General features: G+C 41.3%; 1 protein-coding gene and 1 long non-coding RNA gene across 4 annotated transcripts in view; one reads left to right on the top strand and one right to left on the bottom strand.

The window, feature by feature from the left end:
• The window catches only part of LOC147606377 (pleiotropic drug resistance protein 1-like), a 10074-nt gene extending 460 nt beyond the window's left edge, over positions 1-9614 (top strand). Inside the window, exons 1-24 of one of the 2 annotated variants that reach the window (XM_086791677.1) lie at positions 1-952; positions 1359-1479; positions 1675-1757; positions 1883-1967; positions 2171-2330; positions 2484-2560; positions 2645-2698; positions 2799-2889; positions 3036-3337; positions 3427-3708; positions 3832-4148; positions 4243-4403; positions 4553-4656; positions 4746-4908; positions 5042-5164; positions 5511-5686; positions 5798-6130; positions 6231-6521; positions 7519-7602; positions 7685-7818; positions 7908-8135; positions 8281-8452; positions 8637-8891; positions 9055-9614. The exon at positions 1-952 is cut by the window's left edge and continues 460 nt beyond it. In XM_086791677.1, coding sequence (XP_086647803.1) covers positions 609-952; positions 1359-1479; positions 1675-1757; positions 1883-1967; positions 2171-2330; positions 2484-2560; positions 2645-2698; positions 2799-2889; positions 3036-3337; positions 3427-3708; positions 3832-4148; positions 4243-4403; positions 4553-4656; positions 4746-4908; positions 5042-5164; positions 5511-5686; positions 5798-6130; positions 6231-6521; positions 7519-7602; positions 7685-7818; positions 7908-8135; positions 8281-8452; positions 8637-8891; positions 9055-9330 — 4416 coding nt within the window. In that variant the 5' untranslated portion in view covers positions 1-608 and the 3' untranslated portion in view covers positions 9331-9614. Of the gene's footprint in view, positions 953-1358; positions 1480-1674; positions 1758-1882; positions 1968-2170; positions 2331-2483; positions 2561-2644; positions 2699-2798; positions 2890-3035; positions 3338-3426; positions 3709-3831; positions 4149-4242; positions 4404-4552; positions 4657-4745; positions 4909-5041; positions 5165-5485; positions 5687-5797; positions 6131-6230; positions 6522-7518; positions 7603-7684; positions 7819-7907; positions 8136-8280; positions 8453-8636; positions 8892-9054 lie in introns of both variants that reach the window. The other variant, XM_086791678.1, reaches the window with a different exon arrangement.
• LOC147606378 (uncharacterized) lies at positions 5257-9876 on the bottom strand. Of its 2 annotated transcripts, none has more exons than XR_015264929.1 (3): positions 9844-9876; positions 5462-9591; positions 5257-5371 (listed from the first exon to the last, which is right to left on the bottom strand). It is a non-coding gene; the product is annotated as an uncharacterized LOC147606378 (long non-coding RNA). The 2 variants fall into 2 exon arrangements; XR_015264928.1 differs by lacking the exon at positions 9844-9876 and having other exon boundaries at positions 5462-8872; positions 8989-9123.
• Between the last annotated feature and the right edge of the window lie 8837 nt (positions 9877-18713).

Raw genomic sequence — 18713 nt, forward strand, 5'->3', positions numbered from 1 at the left:
CTCTTCAAATTGGACTGTGCCAATCAAGCCTTCATCTTAACACGCATCACATCATGATACAGAAAAGATGAGCACCCATATCCTGTATTCAATCTGATCAGTTGTTTTTTTAACTTCACACTGAGATCCAAGCTTCATAGTCAAAGAGCGGGCATCTTGGGCTTCAAATTCCCCTGAAGTCATGAGTGATAATCACTCTAATTAACATAATCACGCAGCTCTCATCCCTCTATCATGCATTTCAAATATAATGACTAGCATTATCACTCAGACTTTCAAACAAGCATAAAGCATTCTCTCTAATATTATCATTTAGCATAATCACTCCATGTTGATTAGTCTACAATCATGTAGCATAATCACTCCATGTTTATTAGTATTATCGATCTAATCACTAGCATTACTCCACTCTAATCACACTCATAATCACTCTTTAGCATACATCATAGTAAATCTACTCTAATCAATCTATAAATAGAATAAATCATGATCTGATGACTCTAGCGTCTACCACAATCATTCTGATCACTCTAGCATGCTTCTCTAATCCATAAAGAAAATCAATCTAGCATGATAATATATAACAAGTAGAGAATCTTGCTGATCGAATGGCCTCATTGTCAAGTGAAGATGTCTCTGAATGGGGAGATGCAAAGACAGCGAGCCAGAGGTTTTTTGCTCCAGTTGACACTGTTTTCTCCAGGCCTTCCAGTGTTCGGGATGACGACGAAGAAGCTCTCAAATGGGCAGCCCTGGAGAAACTGCCCACGCATGATAGGCTAAGAAAAGGTTTTCTCCAAAATGTCAGCGAGACAGGAACGGTCATCCACGAGGAGGTGGATATAACCAAACTTGGATATGCTGAAAAGCAGCAGTTAATGGAGAAAATTCTGCATGTTATTGAAGATGATAACGAGCGCTTTCTTCTCAAGCTAAGAGAGAGGATTGACAAGTAAGCAAACTCCCAACTGCTTAAGGGTTCTCATTTTGCTGCTTTGAACAGATTTTAAGTGCAAGTAAAGTTCAAAACTTGAACGGTATTTTTTTGTTTTGGAGGGAAATTTTAAGTGCAAGTGCACTGTGCACACACACACCATATATATATATATCATATACAACTTACCATGTCAAGCTGCCAGCAGGAGTTCCAACCTGTGACATCATGCTAGGTTACCAAACAGATCTAAGTCTTTTGCTACTTTGACCTGTGCTTTCCTGCACAGATCTAAGTCTTTGCTGGCCCATGTGGGAGGCTTTGCAAAATTTTGCTAGATGCTTGGCAGGACGATGTGAATACATGCTCCCCATCCATACTACAGTAAATTCAACTGCTACCTCTGTAATTTTTTGTAACACAGGGTTGGGATTGATTTGCCCAAGATCGAAGTCCGATTTGAGCATCTAAATATTGAAGCAGATGTTTACATTGGAAGCAGAGCCCTGCCAACCCTTTACAACTTCACAATTAACTTGCTGGAGGTGAGATTTCCCAGAAAACTTTAAAGTGTTACAATTATAGCATGTGTGCACATACATGCATGCATGCCCGCAAGCGTGGGCATGCACACATACAACTGCACATATGGAGACTGTAAGCTGACGGTCTTTCTTCAAGATTTTTTAGCTATCCGTTAGTCTAATACTAGTAACCACATGGCTTTCTTATAACAATAGGGGCTGTTCAGCTTTCTATTACCAACAAAGAAAAGAAATCTTAGCATACTTCATGACCTTAAAGGCATCATCAAACCCTCCAGGTTGGTTCTTGGTTTATTAATGTCATGGGTTATTGCTATGGCATGTAACATCTTAAATAACATCCAGTTCCAAGGTTTTCAAGGTAGATAGCATGAAAACCAAAATGGCTTGTGTCTGTTTGCAGAATGACATTGCTGCTTGGACCCCCCAGTTCAGGAAAGACAACACTGCTGATTGCTCTTGCCGGGAAGTTAACTCCTGATCTCAGGGTAAGTGTGAAATTCAGGCTGGTTAACCTACCTTCCCTGCTCATACAACAATGGCGACTGGGGATTTAAGGGGCAAGATTGTCCGTCCATCCCTCACTGACTGAGTGGGTGGACAGCTGCTGTAGTGTTTCCTTTGTTTTCACATTCATGAACACAGTATAAACTAATAAAGGATAAACATCTATGATCTGACAAAATGCCAGGTGTCAGGCAAAGTGACATACAATGGGCATGAGATGACTGAGTTCATTCCACAACGGACATCTGCCTACATCAGCCAGCATGACATACAACTTGGTGAAATGACCGTTCGTGAGACGCTCAACTTCTGTGGTCGTTGTCAGGGCGTCGGGACTAGATATGGTCAGCACTCACCATCTTGATGGAACTTGTACTTTGATGTCGTGTGCGTTCAATATTCTGCAAAATGCTACCCTGTTTACAGTTTTGGTCTGTAAAGAAAAGGAATTTTCAGGAGTCAAATCAGGAACCTCTTCTGCTTGCTGTCTGTAACAGATATGCTACTGGAGCTTTCAAGAAGAGAAAAAGCAGCTGGAATAAAGCCAGACCCTGACATTGATGTGTTCATGAAGGTAACTAGACTTCCCACATATTTCACTTCTCAATAATTGGTTTTTTCTGGGGTGACCATGTGCATTCCCTGTATCTTTTTGCAGGCAATTGCAATAGAAGGGCAGGAAACAAGTATTGTCACCGATTATGTGTTGAAGGTAATGCTTCCTTTGTGGCATGAATACATTTGCAGGCATAACCATTTGATGCTTTCAATACTAGAACAATCAAAGATTTGACCACAAGTTGACGTTACAGATTCTCGGCCTTGATATTTGTGCGGATACCTTGGTTGGTGATCAAATGACAAGAGGGGTGTCAGGAGGGCAGAGGAAGCGTGTGACGACGGGTAAGTGCCATGCTAATATGAAGATAGACCACAGCACCACTAGAATCTAACCTTCCAAGTTTCACGTAACTAATGTGATAACATCAACATAAGCACACATCACAAAATGCAGATCATTTTTTCATCCAAACATGTTCCATGCCCAGGTGAAATGCTAGTGGGACCTGCAAAAGCTCTCTTCATGGATGAAATCTCTACAGGCCTGGACAGCTCCACCACTTTCCAAATAGTAAAATGCTTGCGGCAGACTGTCCATGTAATGGATGCGACTATGCTTGTCTCACTTCTGCAGCCTGCACCCGAGACTTTTGAGCTCTTTGATGATGTCATACTCCTCTCTGAAGGCCAAATCATTTACCAGGGCCCTCGGGACCTTATCCTCGATTTCTTCAAAACAATGGGGTTCAAGTGCCCAGAGAGAAAAAGTGTTGCAGATTTTCTGCAAGAGGTACAAGATTGGTTGATTAACTTATAAGATACTGGTGCTAAGAGACACATGAAGTTGTAGCCTTCAACTGAATTCTTTTTCTAACATAGGTTACTTCAAGGAAAGATCAAGCACAATACTGGGCAGACCAAAGCCAGCCTTACAGGTACATGCCTGTGAAGGAATTTGCAGAGTCTTTCAACTCTTTCCATGTCGGCCAACGGCTTCAAGAAGAGCTTGCAGTGCCCTTTGACAAGTCAAGGAGTCATCCAGCTGCCCTTTCAACTAGAAAGTATGGCCTCAGAAAGGAAGCCCTATTCAAGGCATGCTTCGCAAGGGAATGGCTGCTCATGAAAAGGAACTCCTTTCTGTATATTTTCAAAACTTGCCAGGTGTTTTCCCTACTCAATTCTCTCCTGCCTGCACACTCTTGAATTTATGAGGTATCCAAAAAAAAGCTCTAACAATGCTATCCTTTAAAAAAAAGCTCTAACAATGCTATCCTTAAAGGACAGGTATCGCTTGTAAGCATTGTTGTTATGACAGTTTTCTTTCGGACCCAGCTCCATCCAGATAGTGTTGCTGATGGAAATTTGTACATGGGCGCCCTCTTCTATGGACTAATAATTATTATGTTCAATGGCTTTGGGGAGATGGCTATGGTTATCAGTCGTCTCCCTGTGTATTATAAACAAAGAGACCAATTGTTTTATCCTGCATGGGCTTACTCAATACCAACTGTGATCACAAGGATACCCTTATCCATGCTGGAGTCACTAATCTGGGTATGTTTAACGTACTATGTGATTGGATTCTCTCCAGAACCCAGCAGGTTGGTAGAACGTTCAGGACTATAAATCCTAAATTCTCTTTGCTACAGCAAGTTATTATGTGTGATTCCACTCACTGGGAGCTGTCAAACACAGATTCTTTCGCCAGCTGCTGGCTTTATTCTGCATATCTCAAATGGCACTCGGACTGTTCCGTTTGCTTGGTTCAATTGGCAGATCTACTATCATAGCAAGTACATTCGGATCCTTTTCTCTGATGGTTGCTTTCATCCTAGGGGGGTTCGTCATCTCTAAAGGTACATCTTTTGGTCGCCATACAAACGTGAAATTGCTATTTTCCTTGGGGGGACTTGTCAATACGATAGAGAGGAATCAAGGGTATGGCAGCTGATAAGAGTATGGAAAGTGTCAAATGGGTGATAACCTTGTTGCTCCATATTGGCAGATCAAATCCACAAGTGGTGGATTTGGGCTTACTGGATCTCTCCGATGATGTATGGGCAGAATGGTTTAGTCATCAACGAGTTTCTGGGGGATCGTTGGAAAAAGGTGCACAAACCTTCCATCTCCTAGCTGTAATACTGTTTTTCTATCTCTGTATCCATTAGGATCTAACATGTGGAGCTTTATCATTACAGCCCTACAATGGGAGTGTCAATGCACATACCGTCGGAATAGCCATTTTGAAATCACGAGGATTCTTCACAGAAGAGCATTGGTATTGGATTGCCATTGGAGCTTTGATTGGGTTCGCCATACTGTTCAATGTCTTGTTCACATTGGCTTTGTCCTATCTCAATCGTATGAATTTCGATCTCATGAATATTTTTGCAAGTTTGTTTCGAAATTCAGATATCTAGGTTGCTGCCATTCAGCCTTGATTGCATTTCACACATATGGGCTTAGTCAATAACATGACATTCTCGGCCTGCAGCCCTTGGTAAACCTCAAGCAATCTTGTCAGACGAAGTTTTCAGAGAAAAACACTCAAATAGAACTGGGGAATGTCCGCCCTCGTCCCAACCAGCATCAAGGAGGCCACCAAATGCCCAACAAGGTAGTAGAACTTAAAATATACCTTCTGTCCAACCTTACAAATCAAGAGAATAATTGTACTTATGTAACAACAAACAGACACAAACAAGGACATTAGAATAAATTTAGCAAAGCATAAAAGGACATAAAAGAAAAATACAAATTCAACCACCTGTACTATGTAGAGGAGGTAAGAGTTTTTGGAGGTCTTGATATCCATAAAGAGGCTCTGCCAATAAATAACTTTCCTCTGTCAACATAATTGAAGTCCCACCCAAAAAAAAAACAATTTCAAGTTCAACCAATAGTAGAACTCTACCTTTACCAGCCTTTAAAATGGAAGTTCTATATGAATCGGTCACCTCCAGATTTGGTAGGCATTGATTTACCCGAGGTGAGGCGATCAAGTATCTCCTCAGCAAGCTCTAATCATTTCAATGGTGCTGAAATTACCACTGAAGTTCAAAGGAGAGGGATGGTTCTTCCTTTCCAGCCACTGTCTATTGCCTTCAACTCAATCAACTATTATGTTGACATGCCGCAAGTAAGATCCTTTGTCCTCCAGCTTCTGCTGTACACGGCTTTCTTGAACCTCCATGCAGAGAGTAAAAAGAAATAGATTTATTTTACATGTAATTATATCATCTTTCTGCAGGAAATGAAGAAACAGGGTATTCTTGAAGATAGACTTCAGCTGCTACAAGAGGTAAGCGGGGCCTTCAGGCCAGGGGTTCTTACAGCTCTAGTGGGTGTGAGTGGTGCCGGAAAGACTACTCTTATGGATGTTTTAGCTGGAAGAAAGACAGGTGGGTATACCGAGGGTGATATAAGCATCTCTGGATACCCAAAAAAGCAGGAAACATTTGCTCGGATTTCAGGCTATTGTGAACAGAATGACATTCACTCCCCCAACGTCACTGTAAAAGAATCTCTTGTATACTCTGCATGGCTTCGTTTGTCAAAGGAAATTGACAAGAAAACAAGGATGGTAAGCTCTAGCGACCTTAAAGCCCAACTTTGCAAGATTTAGAAATACTTGAGAATCTTCCTTTTAATTTTGATTAAGGGCGTATAATTGTGTCAAGCAGATGTTCGTGGAAGAAGTGATGGAACTTGTTGAGCTAACCCCCATCAGAGATGCTTTGGTGGGTCTTCCTGGTGTCACTGGGCTTTCCACAGAACAGCGAAAGAGACTCACCATTGCTGTTGAGCTGGTAGCAAACCCTTCCATAATCTTTATGGATGAGCCCACATCTGGTTTGGATGCACGAGCTGCTGCCATAGTCATGAGAACTGTGCGTAACACCGTAGATACTGGACGGACAGTAGTATGCACAATCCATCAGCCAAGCATTGACATATTTGAAGCATTTGATGAGGTATCCTTGAATTCTTTGAAGTTTAAGACTTGTCAACATTGTGATTATACAGTAAACTTCCAAAATCAATTTCCACTGCAAAAGGCTTAAGTCACCAGAAAATTTACCTCGATTTTCTCTCTTTAATTTCACTTGGGGAAAGCCACCTTGGGCCTGTAGCACCATGTTATCCAATATCCACCTCCAGAAAAGAAGGGTCGGGGGCTCCAGATGTGTAGAAAAAGCTGCCCTCCATTCCTACATAGGTCTAAAGCTGCCCTACAGGCACTCCCAAACGGCCACACAAGGTGTTTTAGTTCATGAATCCCTAGAACATTTAGTAATTGCTAATCACCCCAATGTTAAAGCCCTCATAGTAGAAGAGAATGTCGATAACCAAAAAATATAAGGTGGTAAACATTTATGGATGGCATAGGAAATATATATGGGAATGGTTGCATAACGTTTTATCTCATTCCCCATACATCCTGATGGGTGACTTTAACATGGTGGGAGAGGAAAAAAGACCAAAAGGGGTGCTAAGCTACCTGATGAAGCTAAAACGAGGCAATGGGAAGCTCTTTGCATACACAAAGGACTGGTGGATGGTTGGGATCTAGGCGGCTAACTTTGGTCTGCATCTGGAGCATCTGCTCCTCCCAGCAACCTGAAAGAAGAGGCTGATCTTGGACAGGGCTAGGTTGAATCCCTGGGCTCCATGCCGAGCACAAAAGAATTCTACTCCCCAATCTCCTCAATTTTCTTCTGGGATTTATGAAATATTATTGTAGCATCTTCACGTGTTGCACTGAACCATTGACCACCGCCACCACCTCTAGTCTAAGAGTTACCACTACATATTTTAACTGCTGGTATCCATAAAAAAGGATCGTAGAGACTCATATAATAGATGTGTACATGACGTCTAAACTGAATGCAAAGATATCAATTTTTCTTTAACTGGGTGTACTTTGCAATTGAAACCTGAGTTTTGTGTATTTGGTGATCTAAATTGCAGTTGCTTTTGCTGAAACGAGGTGGGCAAGTGATCTATGCGGGTCCTCTTGGTCTTCACTCTCACCAACTTGTAGAATACTTTGAGGTGATCCATTCAAATAGAACACAAAACTGAGCCAAGTTTAACTTCTTCACCCCTACAATCCAAAAGACATTTGCTTTTGCAGGCAATTCCAGGAGTCCCCCACATCAAGGAGGGATACAACCCAGCAACATGGATGCTTGATATCAGCTCACCAGCAGCTGAGGCTCGCCTCAACATTGATTTTGCACAGATCTACAAAGATTCTACTCTCTATCAGTAAGAAACAATTTCTCTCTTTTGATGAATGTTTCCAACTTTCCCAAGCTTGTTCACGCCATGCCTTTATGTCTTGTCTCTATTATCAGACATAATCAAGCACTGGTCAAGGAGCTCGGCATGCCCCTTACTGGTTCCAAGGACCTCTTTTTTGCAACCCAGTATTCTCAAAGCCTTTTTGGGCAGTGCATGGCGTGCCTTTGGAAACAACACTGGTCTTATTGGCGCAATCCTTACTACAATGCTGTGCGATTGATGTTCACAACCACTATAGCTCTGATGTTGGGGACAATCTTCTGGAATCTCGGTCGCAAAACGTAAGGCTTTCTTGCCTTGAAGCAAGCTCTGAAGTTCCATGCAAGCAAAAACTCAATGCTCCACACCTTCACAACTCAGATTGACTCTTACTCAACTTTGAGTGGTTTTGTTGAATTATGGGTTCTGTTGTTCCTCCATGTGCAGAGGAACCATCCAAGATTTGTACAACATCATGGGTGCCATGTATGCAGCAACATTGTTTCTTGGATTCAGCAATTCAAGCACAGTCGAAGCTGTTGTTGGGATTGAGCGAACTGTTTTCTATCGTGAAAGAGGGGCAGGAATGTACTCTGCATTCCCATATGCCTTCGCTCAGGTAGCCTTAAGACATCGCCATCGTGGACATCCATGTATCTTACCTTCAAGATGAAAAACTGTTAAATATAAACTTAAGAAAAATCACTAACAAGATAAGGAAACTAATAAGACATCTCATGATGAAGCAGTAAGATTAATTATTTTGAGACCTCTATGAGCTGACCAATCTTCTGTGCTCACAGGCAGCTATTGAGATTCCTTACATTTTCATACAGACCATACTGTATGTGGTAATTGTCTATGCAATGATCAACTTTGAGTGGACTGCAGCCAAGTTTTTCTATTTTTTCTTCATCATGTTCTTCACCTTTCTCTATTTCACCTACTATGGCATGATGAGCGTGGCCATTACGCCGAACATCCACTTTGCAGCAATAATCTCTTCATTCTTCTTCGGTTTCTGGAATTTGTTCTCCGGCTTCATGATCCCTCGAGTGGTAAACGTCATGCCATGGCCAAATCCAAAACCAAAAGAAGAGCTTAAATATATTTACTGTCACTTATGGATTAAAAGAGTTTGCATTGCATGCTTACCTTGGCCTGCAATATACTGATCTGAATGCTTTTTTTTTTACTGCATGGAATCTTTTTGAAATGCAGAGCATCCCTGTGTGGTGGAGATGGTATTTCTGGGCAAATCCCATTTCATGGTCGCTCTATGGCTTGATTGCATCTCAACTTGGTGACATTGATACTCCCGTGAACAATCCCGACATCACCGGAACCCAACCATCTGTGAAACAATACATTGAAGACAACCTTGGGTACAAACATGATTTCTTGGGAGCAGTGGCTGGGGTGCACCTTGGCCTGACCGTCCTGTTCATATTTGTGTTTGCATACAGCATCAAGAAACTAAAATTCCAGAAACGATGACACCAAAGGAGCTAGGGAAGAGCTGTCGAGTTAAAGGGTTAAACAGAGCCATGGTGGTGAAGGGGCATTGCATCATCCAATCTCATATCCAAAAAATCTCTCCTGCAAATTATCATGAAAACTGATCATTCCTGCCATGCTTTCTGAGCTTCAATGCCAAACAAGAATGACATGATCTGAACATCTGATGCCCATGTACCATTCATAGGATGTCTTCTGACCTCCATGAACCAATCTTATCCCATGCACCATTCATCTGAGCTGTATTGGATGAAATGTTCATGGTTATCTTAACAGTCCCTAATTCACCCTTCATAATGATTAAAACCAATTAATATGCTGAGTACTATTTCTTATGCTGTGATCAACGTGCATGTATATGCAGCTTCTTGCTTGAAGTAGGTGGCACCGTTTGATTTAATTGTCTAACTCAATCAATTAGTGGAAGGAGAACAGGATTAAGACCTTATTTAGCGACAACTCTGTAAGTGACGAGTGTTCAAGGACTCAAACCTGGGGTTCTCGCTAGTCTCATGAAGAAGGGAGATAAGAACCCAAAATAACTTAATCCTTGGAATTTTTAAAATATATATACAATAATATGATAATATTGTTTGGTGTCCTCCTTATTAATTAATGATGAATAGAAAATATTCTAAAAACCTTGGAGTGATTTCACTCTAATACAAGGTCTCTTTTTTAGAAGGATAATCTTAAAAAATTTAAATACACTTGGATGCAATATGTATTGCATGCAAGTACAGGTAATCATCTCTCCCTCTACAGCTAGTCTTAGTGGATTTCGCCCACCACATCTTCATGGCCCTTTTTATGTTGAACTATGCATCTCCCTAACTCCTTCGCATCAATCTCACCATAACCTTACCATCCAATGCCAATGTCCCGCCAAAGCTCATACTTTGGGACGCGAATGATGGGTATCAAAGCATCAATGGTTGCAACTTGACTTACAACAACAAATAAATCATGCAGCATGTTCGCTCTAGTATAATGAAACTACTAACTCTAGGGTGTTCACTCTATCATGCAACATGTTCACTATATCATGCAACGTGTTCACTCTAGCATAATGAAACTACTAACTTGTTTGGTTCATCCCAAGACCTCCTACTCTCTCTCTCTCTCTCTCTCTCTCTCTCTCTCTCTCTCTCTCTCTCTCTCTCTCTCTCTCAACTTGGAATTTTACAAATGACCAAAGTGATAATTAGAAACCTAAATGAGCATTATACACAAAAAAAATACATTTGAAAACTACACAAAAAAGTGGTACTCGAAATGCTTTACATACAAAATTCCTCATAAGCTATATATAAATTAATTTTCACACAGTTTTTCAAAATTGGTGTTATCTTAATTTGTGTGGATTAGCATTGATATTAGTATTGATCATTTTTTAATCTATGCTAATCACCATTTTTAGAAATCATATTCTTTGAGTTTAGTACATAGTTTCTTGATTAGTTACTTATGTGATCAAATCTATTCATAAACCCTAGTTTTCTTTCACATTTGCCTAGTTTCTGGGAGATCTTGGTATTTTGGTGTTGGTTGTTGTGCAAATCTTGGTGCAGAGTTCATCAAGAAGGGGTATAGATTACACTTCTGTTGGCAGATTTATGCAAAGTTTGCTGTGCAAAGTGGTGCAGTTTACAAATCTATTGCATATTATGCAAAATGTGATGTGAAGAGTGCAGTTTACAAGGTTCTTGGTGAAGAATTGTAAAGTTTGCAAGATTATGTATAAAAATCAACAAATCTTGATTCTTGATTAAAACTCTCCTTATCTTGGTAGTTTCTTGCAAGAAGTTGTGTTTCTTTAAGAGAAATAGCAAAACGAATTCAAGAAACTATGATAGTGTTGAAACTATTGTAAGAGAAGCAAGATTAACACATCTGGTTGAAAGAAATACAAGATTATTGCAACAACAGTTGATGCTTAAGAGGACTCTGGATAATTTTTTGGCCAATAATTGAGCAAATAGCAAAGGATTAGTGCTAATCTTATGATTAGTAACTAATCTTGATGAATCTTGGCAAATCAAGTAGTTAACAACACTGCACAATAGTTAAGGTTCTTTAATTTTGATTGAGGCTATTTCACAAAGAGAAGTGGTTCTGGCTTCAGTAACTTGCTATCTTCTAAAAGTGCAGACCCCTGACCACCAGTAGTCATTAATAGCTGCCAATCTTGTCCAAATTTACTCAATACCTAGAAGACTAACACCAACAACACTGTACAATAGTTTGTGACAGTTCAAAATAGCTTGATTAAGGTTCTTTAATTTTGATTAAGGCTATTTCACAAAGAGAAGTGATTCTGGCTTTAGTCACTTGTTATCTTCTAAAAGTGCAGACCCCTGAACACCAACAGTTCATTAACAGTTGACAATTTGTCCAAATTTACGCAATACCTAGAAGACCAACACCAACAATAAGCTAAGCAAATGGGCCTTCTTAAGATTATGTTGCATAGGTGTTATAGTAGCTAAGCAAGAAGTTTAGGGGAGTAAAAATTGAGAATATTTCCCTTCTAAAGGTTTGTGTAAGAAATTGCATAGGATTTCAAGAGTGATCTACACCTTCAGAGTCAGATGTCTTGGATCTTCAAGAAGCTACATAAGCTTATCTAGCTAGCTTGTTTGAGGATACCAACCTGTGTGAATTGTATGACAAGCGGGTTACGTTCATGCCCAAAGACATTCAACTAGCAAGGTGAAGTGAGAAGATGGTAGAGGTTGCCATGGAATCTATGCTCTAAAGCTTTAGCTGTCTAAGCAAGGATTTAGGCAAGGCTTTTATAATCCATCCAAGAGAAATTTTCCCGTCTGTTATGGATAGACATCTTCTAATATGTTGGAGTTGTTGCTATTGATGTAACATGGCTCGTGGGGTAGACTTATAATCTATTTGTTTCTTTGCACTGATTTTTGGCTAAAAATAGAGCCTAAGAATGATGCGCAGCATTGATGTAGTTTGAGGTGTTTTTTTTATAAGAGCAAGCGTGGCATTTGAGTTGTTTTACGATGTAAGGAGAAATGTTGGCATCAACATCACACTATGCTTATATTTTAAAAAACACAACAAAACAAAACAAAAGATATATTCTCTAGAGCATAGCCTCTCAGAGGCTCACCAAGTGAGCACAGTAAAAAACAAAGAAAGAAAAAATATAATGCAGGCAATGGTAAGCATCCGAGCTCAAAGAGCTCTTAACTATTATGAACAAATAGAGCTTATGCGTGTGCCAGGTTGGTCATCACAGAGTTTACTAAGTCAAGCTCGTAGACCTTGATTTGGCTTCTTCTTGAGAGAAGATCGTGTTTGAGAGCATCTGAAGTAGCTTGCCTTAGAAGAAGCTTAGCCACTATAGCGAGAGGGAGAAAGAATGCGCCATACGTGAAGAAGGAGAGGAGAAAGAAAATTAGGAGAGAGAAGGGGCCTTATTTCCATTAAAACTTTAAGGTTTTGTTTTCCCACTTTTCACACTCCTTGTCCACAATTTAGTCTTTCACACCTTATCCTTGCAATTAGGGATTGTTTACACATGAGTGGTGGGGTTGATTGAGCAAATTTTGTGGTGGTATTTACTCATTTCGGTTGTTTTGTGAGGGATATTGAGCCCATCATTACAATAGAACGAGGGTGTAGTAGCGATAATAGCAACGCTTTTATAACTAGAAGGGTAGAGAGATGTCAAGCCCATTTCGCTTATTGAAAAAGCTGTTATTTTTGCTGCCAACGGGATCACTGCTCAACAGCAAAAATAGCAATGAAATTTTGCTGCTATTTTTGCTATTGAGCAGTGATAGAACTGTGTGAAAAAAAAGGTTGGGGCAGACTGGGGAGTCATCACAGGACTCCCCTATCTGCCCCCCATCTTTTTTATATATATATACAAATACAATAAAATTGACACAAGTTCATGTCCTACTCATCATGATGGACACATGTAATGTAAACCTTTACAAATACAAAAAAAAAAGGGATAATTGCAATTCATGGTTGGCAAATGTCATAATTCTATTACAATACTTGACGAAATTATATGTGTACGAGTCCAAAAAGGTCATATACAAAATAAAGCATAATGAAAATCTATGGAGTTAGGGGCTACACTGAGGGGTTCTACATCGCATGCATTTCAATTATTATTTTCCCTTGTAGCTCCACCCTCTTCTCTCACATTTCCATTACTTCTTGCTTACACATCTCAATTAGGGAAAAAGAAGAAGGCAAAATACTTTTAATGGTTAAGCTTCAATAAGAAGGGACAAAGAAAAAAAGAAAACTTAAAAGAGAGAAAAGAGAAGGGAAATACTCACAAGAAAGCTTCTTTGCATAGGAGATGAAGGAAAAGAGAAGACATACCTTGCTTGAGCCCAAGGAGGATAGGGTAGGAAAGGTAGAAGTAATAGATTAGACATAAACCTACAAGAAAACTCAAAGTACCAAGTTTAGTACATTCAAAAGATAAAAACAATGCGGCGGTAAAAGAAGCGGCAAAAAGCGAGATATTTTTATAGTATAGCAACATTTTTTGCTGCAAAATGATACGTAGCAGCGTTTTTTCACTACTGAGGAGCGTTGCAAAGAAATGCTACTGAGTAGCGAGAAAACGTTGTTGAAGCAATGTTAATACCCCTGACATTTCCCTTTCGAAAACGTTGCTAAAAATTGCTGCTATACTCTCGAGCATGATAGTGTGTTCATGCACATTGAGATTGTAGAGGGTGTTTACACACTTGGGATTCTTTCATGCGTGAGTGCAATTTTTACAATGTGTTGAGCATTGGTTGGTGTTATTTTTGTAATGTATTGAGCAATTGGTTGTGGTGCTTTTTAAACACACTTTGTGTTTGTGAGGGTTACTTACACGCTATGTATTTTGTGGAGGATTTTCAGATGTGCTTCACATTCTAGGTGGGCTAGCATTTCATTGGAGTGTGTTCACATGCTTTGAGCATTGTTGGTGTTGTTCACACATGTGAACATGGTTTATTACTACTATCCTTCTGCTACCCACCATGGTCCTTTCTCTCTATGGTGTTGACATTTTTTCATCACTCTCAATGATTGGGGATGTGTGGGATGCTAGATTTATATTGGGTGTCCTTCGCATGCAAGTACCATGGACTACTCGACATGATCAGATTATACATCACCTTTGTTAACTTTGTGCATACATTTGGGACATCTAGAATCTAGCCATCCTTCATTATCCACCTCTCGTGATGAGATGAGGAGATAGTCCATTCAGACCATATAAGAGGGAGGATGGAGTTGCAGAGTTTATTGACTACACATGTTCACCATCTATGGGATGAGAGAGATCGGCACATTCAGCGATCCCTTGACTGTTGTTATTGAGATACTTCCTAGAGGCAGATGGGTTAGTTTTCCTCACTTGGGATGATTACTTATTCAAGTGTCCCACATTCTTGAGTATTCATGATTATATTACTGAGGATATATATACCACATCGGCATAGATGATGATGATGATGTATTATATACTCATACACATGATGATGTATCACACACACACACATGATGATATTGATATATCACACACACGTGCACATGATGATGGTGACACATATCACGATGATGATGTATGTGATATGTGTGAGCTAGATGTGGGCATGATATCGAGGGGAGGGATGGCATCGAGCATTACGAGTGTTGATACACCTAGGCCTACCTATCTTCTTTGGGGTGATCTCGAGGTAAGGGATGGCATCAAGCATTACAAGATACACCTAGGCCCACCTATCTTCTTGGGGTTCATATGGATGCATTTGATGATCATATGGACTAGCATTCAGGTTAGTGAGCATTTGTGATGCATATATTTCATCCATTAGTACTCACGAGGTTAGTGATACTTCACATGGGGAGTCATGGGATACTTATGAGAATAGGCCCAAGTCTCTTGTGTTAGATGTGCTAGGCTATTCTTTTAGGACTTTCATAGGTGGAGACATTCATAATATCACTACTTAGTACTACTACTAGCTCTCATAGCTTATTTGGTAGTGTTTGTGTGGGCACAGTGCATATATTGGAGTAGTCACGCATTGAGCATGAGGTTAGGCATAGTGCATATATTTGAGCAATCAAGCATTGAGCATGAGGTTAGTGTGATGACTTTACCGTGGTAGACCTCATAGGGGAGGAAAGATTACACATATGCATCTAGAGAGTTTTGCATTTGACTTGGACATTTTCTTAGATGATCTAGTGTTGATGGAGATAGACCATACTTATTATGAGGATGACTTCAGTGACCTTTCATCAGTAGAAACTAGCATGATTAGGTAGTTTGATCTTTAATCTATATAAGAGCATGATTAGGTAGTTTGATCTTTAATCTATATAAGAGCTTCATGTTTGAGCATTAAGTGAAATCTCACCTTCTTCTAGGGTTGGGTGGGAGGGGTGATGTGTCGGTGATGAGGGGGGAGGGGTAGTTGAGGTAGAAGCTCCCATTGGTGAGATTGGCATCAAGGAGTGGTGGGGGCTTGGTTGAGGTGGAAGGGATATCTCGGAATGGAGTGTGTAGTCCCAAATGTAGTCCCAAATTCAAGGACAAAGAGGATGGTGAGGCTGGGGTTGGTGAGGGGGGTGGGGTAGGAAAATGAATGGGTGGAGAGAATTGGGGAGGGAAGAGGGGTAGTGTGGATGAGCCAGATGGGGGTGGGGGTGGTGGTGCTTGGGTGAGAGGAGTTGGGGGGTGGAGGGGGATGTGGGGGAGCTGAGGATGGTGGAGCTGGAGGTGGGAGACCGCCTTGGCTATCGTCGCCTTTGTCGTGCCCGTCCCTATCATGATCTGCATCTACTGAATCAGATGGTACATGTGATCTGAATTTTTTTTTAGCCACAGCTACTTCCTCATGGGTGAAGTCCATGGGGAAGGCCACGTGTGCGTCATCGAATTGGTAGATTCCCGTGGCTTCCATGACTTCCATTTGCACATGACATATGTGGTAGAGGATTAGGAGGCCAGCTGCAGAATAAGGAGGAATTTCATCGTTCGGAGGGAGCGGTAGGCGGCATTGTCTATGTGCCAACCCCTACTATGGAGATGTTGCAAGGCGTTGACGGTCCTCTGGGAGGACTAGGGGTATGGACATAGGCCTTCGGGGACAGAGAGGTTGATAGGATCAGTTAGGTTTATAGGTTGGCTAAATCTTAGGAGGTGACTCCAGCTGATCAATGTGGCTTGTAGAGGGTGTGGAGGCAGCTCCTCATAGAAGTCATGGGGGTGGGTGAAAGAGATGGGGCCCTAGAAGTAAAAGTGGGGGATGACGGCGATGTTGGCCAGAGGGAGAGTGGCTTGTCTAAAAAGGCATTGTGCTGGAGTAAGTTGAGCCGGACACTTCTGTAAATGGAGGTCGAGGAGGTGGAAGGGATTCTGTGGGGCAAGGGCGAGAAGGGGCGGTTTGTTGAAATATACAAGTGAATAGGGTATGTGCAGGAACAAGCCCTTAGCAAGAGGTGTAAAAGAGAATATGTAAATGTGAGAGAACCTGTGAAAAGGTGAGAAGTATCTATTGGAAGAGAATAAAGGGTAGCATGAGGAGATTTAGGAGGTGTTGAGATATTCTGGGAAGAGGTGGAGAGAATCAAGCAAAAGAGGTGGAGTGAATCAGGGAGAGATTAGTCATTGTAGCAACACTAAAGAATATACCTGAATTGAAGCTACACGAGATATAAGGAGCTCTACTAGAGCAAGAGACCAGAGTCAAAGAGAAGAAATGGCTGGACTCAACGACTGGAGAGGAAAAAGCATTCTTCACCCGAGGAGGATTCTCTCGAGGACAAGGACGAGGAAGAGGCAGAGTAGGAGGAAAGACCTTCACTTGCCACAACCTGTGGAAAGCTAGGACACATGGCAAGAGACTGCTACAGCAAACCCAGTATAGAAGGAATGACATTGGCAAACTTCATGGAGGCTCCTAAGGAAGTGGAGTCAGATCATCTTTTGAGAGAGAGAGAGAGAGAGAGAGTGAAACCCTACAACCCAATGTAACCTGCCCCAATAGAGTAAAACCACCTCTTAGCCACCATCAATGATGTAGGCCAATAAAGAGAGAGTGAAACCCCACAACCCAATGTAACCTGCCCCAATAGAGTAAAACCACCTCTTAGCCACTATCAATGATGTAGGCCAATAGAGAGAGAGTGAAACCCCACAACCCAATGTAACCTGCCCCAATAGAGTAAAACCACCTCTTAGCCACCATTGATGATGTAGGCCATGTGATAGATGTATGTGTGAGCACTTTAGTCAAGGTCACGGGCACTTGTAGTAGCCTTGGACACATAGAGAGAGAGAGTGCCAAGGACTATGAGTTTAGGGACTTGAGGCACTGGTCCTCGCGGGCGGACTATCAAGTAAGAGGGAAACTTGGTATAGGGTCCAGGTGTGCTAGGAGTATTCACTTGAGGGGAGGTGTTAAAATATACAAGTGAATAGGGTGTGTGTGGGAATAAGACCTTAGTAGCAAGAGGCTGTAAAAGAGAATCTGTAAATGTGAGAGAACCTGTGAAAAGGTGAGAAGTATCTACTAGAAGAGAATAAAGGGTAGCATGAGGAGATTTAGGAGGTGTGGAGATATTCTAGGAAGAGGTGGAAAGAATCAAGCAAAAGAGGTGGAGTGAATCAGGGAGAGATTAGTGGGATTAGATGCTTGGATTCTTGGATGTAAACTCTATAAATTGAGGCATTGGCCTAACGAAAATTTGCTGGTTTTTGATTATCCATGTCTACATTAAGCCATCAGTTAATTGCGCACTAATCACATCTTAATTATCATCTAATCTCTTTGTTAATGATGTTGATTCTAGCATTTGATCCACCATAGCTCATCGCATTGCTGCAAATTTAACACAGCTCTGTGGCCATATCCATAAGTGTGTCCACCTTTCAGTCTTTGGCACTGGAGGAAGGAGCAGAGGGAGTCGGTGGCGGTTGTGCGGCCCTGGCTCTTGGCTTCACCCATTTGATCCTCCATCTCGCGGATGGTGTCCTTTGAGACCTCCCTGTACCTTAGGGAATCCATCTTCATCTCGTAAGGGCCTCTTTCGTAGCTTGAGCTCTATTCTGGGAGTCTTGGGAAATGGTCTCTGCTAAAGAGAGTTCCTGGTGGGCCCTCTGTGCGATTTCGTGAGCATGTTGGAGATGTTGCTAGAGTTATGTTATCCTTGTGATGGCTTGCCCGAGATGCTTGTCCTTCTCATCGAGCATGTTTTGCAGTTGGAGGTTGTTTAGATTGGCTGTGTATAGATCTTCGATACTTGTCGCTCTCCTGGTGTGCTTTTGCTAGCAACATCTCTCTTTGTGAAACAACGGCCACCTC

The sequence above is a fragment of the Cibotium barometz genome, chromosome 57, assembly GCF_041138505.1.
Source record: "Cibotium barometz isolate CiBa-2024 chromosome 57, ASM4113850v1, whole genome shotgun sequence".
Classification (NCBI taxonomy): Eukaryota; Viridiplantae; Streptophyta; class Polypodiopsida; order Cyatheales; family Cibotiaceae; genus Cibotium; species Cibotium barometz.